This window comes from the organism of the source record quoted next, unplaced genomic scaffold, assembly GCF_019419815.1.
Source record: "Pyrus x bretschneideri cultivar Hongxiangsu unplaced genomic scaffold, Pyrus_bretschneideri_v1 Contig4, whole genome shotgun sequence".
In the NCBI taxonomy this organism is placed as follows: Eukaryota; Viridiplantae; Streptophyta; class Magnoliopsida; order Rosales; family Rosaceae; genus Pyrus; species Pyrus x bretschneideri.
The window spans coordinates 2,447,472-2,451,525 of record NW_025999723.1 but is presented as its reverse complement, the minus strand read 5'-3'; the positions used below and the strand labels follow the sequence as shown (position 1 = coordinate 2,451,525).

Below are 4,054 nucleotides of genomic sequence, written 5' to 3'. Positions count from 1 at the left end.
TATAGTAATTTAGAATGCACTTAATAGAAAGAACAAATGCAAAAAACTTTTAGTGAGTAAATATTTTGACCTATCCAACGATTCAAATTAACAATTTATGACAAAGAGAACCGTATGAAAAAAAAAAACCTACCAGTTAAATGGTAAAGAAAGATACGTTAGAGCACCTTCAAGAGATGCTCTAAAACAAACAAAACTCTATTTTAAAGAGCCAAACTCAAAAACTTCATCTCTCCGAAATGTTGTAAAAGATTCTCTATAACAATAAATGAACAACCGATCTTTAAATTTACAGAGCAACTAATCATCAACTAAATATTGAAAAAGTAATAAAACTCAAGAGTTGACCTATAAGTAAGAAGAAAAGAAAGAGAGAGAATGGTGTTTTAAAAAATGAGCGGATTGAGTTTGAATTGTTAATAATAAACCATTCAAAATTTGTTAAAATAAACTGTTGTTCGAAGTAAAAAATTAAACATAATAATTTTTTGATACCATTTACTAACTAGTTTAACAGAAAGTTCAAAAATTCTCTTGAAAATGCTCTTACATGCATGACCCACATAAATTCAGACCCAAACCGAAACCATATCCGTTGGATGTAACTTCTCACCGACATGCATGACCCACCCAAATTCAGACCCAAACCCAACCCATGTCCAAGCCCACTTGAACCTCACATTTTCAACCTTTATAAAAAGGGTAAAGCCACAAAATCACAAAATCACAAAATCTCTCTCTCTCTCTGTCTCTCTCTCTCTCTCTCTCTCCCCTCTTTGTTTGTGTTCTTCCATTCCTCCTCTCTCAGCAATATGGCTCAGGTGATTTTCTGACTTTAAGTTGCTTTGTCTTATTCAATTTAGCTTCACCTATCATGCTTACAAACCCTTCAAGCATATGCATATACACAAGCACCTCAGAACATAGATCATAACCCTTCTTTTTGTTTTCTGTAATTTTTGTGTGAATTTTGTAGCAGAAGGCGGTCCTGAAGGTCCTGACCATGACTGATGACAAAACAAAGCAGAAAGCCATTGAAGCTGTCGCTGATATTTTTGGTATTTCTTTTCATTTATCTTTACTCAGTTTTGTTTACATCTTCAATAGTTCAATAATATAAAATGAAATTCTCAAAATTATACGGTTCTGTTTGGATATTCTTCTTTAAAGCACTTATATTCACAAACGCTTTCATTGAAAACAAGGGTTTTTTTAATTTAAAAAAATAACTAAAACTACTTTTAACTTTTTTCTGCCAAACATTATCGAAGCGCTTTTGTTATTAAACCTAATTAAAGCTTCTTTATTTCTCTCTTATTTATTTTGTTTTTGGGTTATTTCGTGAACAGGGATTGATTCAATCGCGGCAGATCTAAAGGACCAGAAGCTGACAGTTGTAGGAATGATGGATCCAGTGGCTGTAGTGAAGAAGTTGAAGAAGGTCGGGAAAGTAGACATAATATCTATCGGACCAGCCAAGGAAGAGAAGAAAGAAGAAAAGAAAGAGGAAAAGAAGGAGGAGAAGAAAGAGGAAAAGAAGGAGGAGAAAAAAGAAGAAAAGAAGGAGGACAAAAAGTAAATAAAGAGTTACCAAATTTTATCTCTCATGGTAATATTTTCTCCTTCTGGTAAATTAGCAGTTATGTACGATGGTTTATCTATCTATATAGGGAGAAGGTGAAAATGGTGAAACATTATAATCCCAAAATTGCCATTTCTCATTAAAGTTTTAAATAAAATAAGAATTCACAAAAAATCCATTCCCGTAACTAACTTTATCTTTTGAAAAAATATATTAATTTTTTTTTCTGTTTTTTTTTTAAATTAAAAAAAAAAAAAAAAAACCAATTTTCACAGACCGTGTGTGGCAATAGGCTAGTTTAATTTAGGGGTTGTAAATAAAAAGGGCAAACGCATGTAATTGGATATTATCAAGCAAACAATGTAGCATTGAAGCAAATGGCTTTGGTGGAGGGACAATATTTTGGAGCGATATTCTACTTCAATTTAATATTTGTACGGTGAGAGTAGTTTCTGATTTGAACTCAAGTGACCAAAAAAGAAAATGTGGTCTAACAATGTGGTTATGTCCACGTCTGACAATGAAGGAGTTGATACAATTTTCAAATTTGTCGCGTTTGAAATTAAGAAAAAGGTGCAAAGAATATGATGGCTGGCGTCATATTTTGTGGCGGCTACCAAGCCATGAGTACACGCCCCATGCACTCACTTGGAAAGGAATTACATGAATTTGACTTAATTATTCTTTTTGGTGCATGAATGTGATTTGATTATTGCACAAAACTGAGTTTTGCACGTATTTTATTTGCTATATTAATTATTGAGATGGGTTTGGCGGAATTAAGCATTGAATTATATAATTTATATCATTGTTGAGCTGGAAATGAAGTCATGCGCCATGCCTATTTTGTTTGACGATTTTTGTACCGGTTGAATGAAACAAGTCTCATACAGTCATGAGTACATCACGTATTTTTAAATTTTTAAAATTTTAAGTTATTAACTTTTTAACACACATAACCCATCATTTATATAAGAACACATAATGTATCACATCGTGTGACGGTCACATTGAAAAATCTTTCAGTGGAATTAAGCATTGAATTATATAATTTACATCATTGTTGAGCTGGAAATGAAGTCATGCGCCATGCCTATTTTGTTTGTCGATTTTTGACCGCTTGCATGAAACGAGTCTCATACAGTAATGAGTACGCTATTTTTATAGTTGTAGCAAATATGCGAGACCTGTTTCATACGACCAGTGCCAAAAGGTTTTGCGTTTGATTAATTAAGGTAATACATTTGGATATTTGGTTTTGTTAAAGAGGGCAGGTGAAAAGTGTATAATCTTGTTATTGAGAGCAGTATAGTGCGAAAATTCAACAACTCTTTAGGGTTGTATTCGTTTGTCATTGTTGTTGCGGTGTGATGCGTAACATGCGATAACTACAAACAGCAGGTGGCCAGCCATGTCCAATGCCATAGATTCTTGCTTTTGGAAATAAAATACTTACCCGTATGCTGGAATAGGAAACGTACAAAATTATATGTAATAAAATAGGCCCAAAAGAGTGTGGTGATCATCTTAGTTAAATTGTATAAAATATGAGTGACTACTGCAGAAAATAGAATATGGTTTCAGTTAAATGCAGAGTATATAAAATATAGAATACGCGTGGGAAATGGAAGGGAAAACAACGATTTGATGTATGAAACTGTCCGCCCATTGCTTCATGTAACTATTAATGAAATATATATGCAGGTACGCGTGTGTCCGAGAAAGATTACAAAAATGACATGAAAAGAGAGACCAGGAAGCCCAAAAGAGAGGTGGCGAGTGAGTGCAAAGGGACAGGGAGTGTGTTCGAATACTAAGTCTTAGTGAAACCTGCAGTACTCTGTCTATGTTCTAATGCGAGCGTTGCCACTTCTCGTAACCAGTATAATCACAGCATAAGTGCAACACACAACAAAGCAAAACACTTAAAAACAGCTGTTTATATATAGGATCATTTCGCACTAGATAAATAAGATAAAAATATGAGGTCTTCTCCTTCACCTTCAGAGACAACTGATACAAGGTGTGGGTGTAACTGAAATACCCTGGAGCTACATATATATTGTTGCTTCATGAGCTTCAACAAGCTTTCCGGCATTTTGCAAATAACTTACTAGGTGCTGTACACAGTGAAATTTGGATTACAGCCTCTGAATTCCACAACTTTCCTAGCCATGCCTGCTTCACCAGAAGTGCTGGGGTAATTATTACTTGGACCTAATTAAGGAATAAGGGTTCTGTATTCTCTCTGAAGTTACCTTACCCCCGCACCCCCACCCCCCCGGGGGTCTTATCAGATTGGGCGACATCAGATTTTTGACTATTCATGACCGTTTGCATGTCATGGCGTTGTATGAAAATGACAGAAAATGTAAACGTGCTAAGTTTACAACTCCATTGCTCTTAGTTTCGGACAATGAAAAGGATACACGGAATACAATTCATGCAATTAAGTTCAAAAAAGCAATTTTT

At 34.5% G+C, this 4,054-nt stretch overlaps 1 protein-coding gene across 2 annotated transcripts; it reads left to right on the top strand.

Moving 5' to 3' along the window:
- The first annotated feature begins 736 nt into the window (after nt 1-736).
- On the top strand, nt 737-1,678 carry LOC103960565 (heavy metal-associated isoprenylated plant protein 39). 2 transcript variants are annotated; one of them, XM_009373058.3, is made up of 3 exons: nt 737-821; nt 980-1,058; nt 1,350-1,678. In XM_009373058.3, exons 1-3 carry the CDS (start codon nt 813-815, stop codon nt 1,577-1,579), a joined length of 318 nt encoding a protein of 105 aa, XP_009371333.1. In that variant the 5' UTR covers nt 737-812; the 3' UTR covers nt 1,580-1,678. The 2 variants fall into 2 exon arrangements, with proteins under 2 accessions (XP_009371333.1, XP_009371332.1); XM_009373057.3 differs by having other exon boundaries at nt 743-821; nt 977-1,058.
- Nucleotides 1,679-4,054: the final 2,376 nt, after the last annotated feature.

What these genes read in the sequence shown, in the direction of transcription:
- LOC103960565 (XM_009373057.3), top strand. An exon ending in AGCTGTCGCTGATATTTTTG is followed by an intron (nt 1,059 to 1,349) that starts GTATTTCTTTTC and finishes TTTCGTGAACAG; the next exon opens with GGATTGATTCAATCGCGGCA.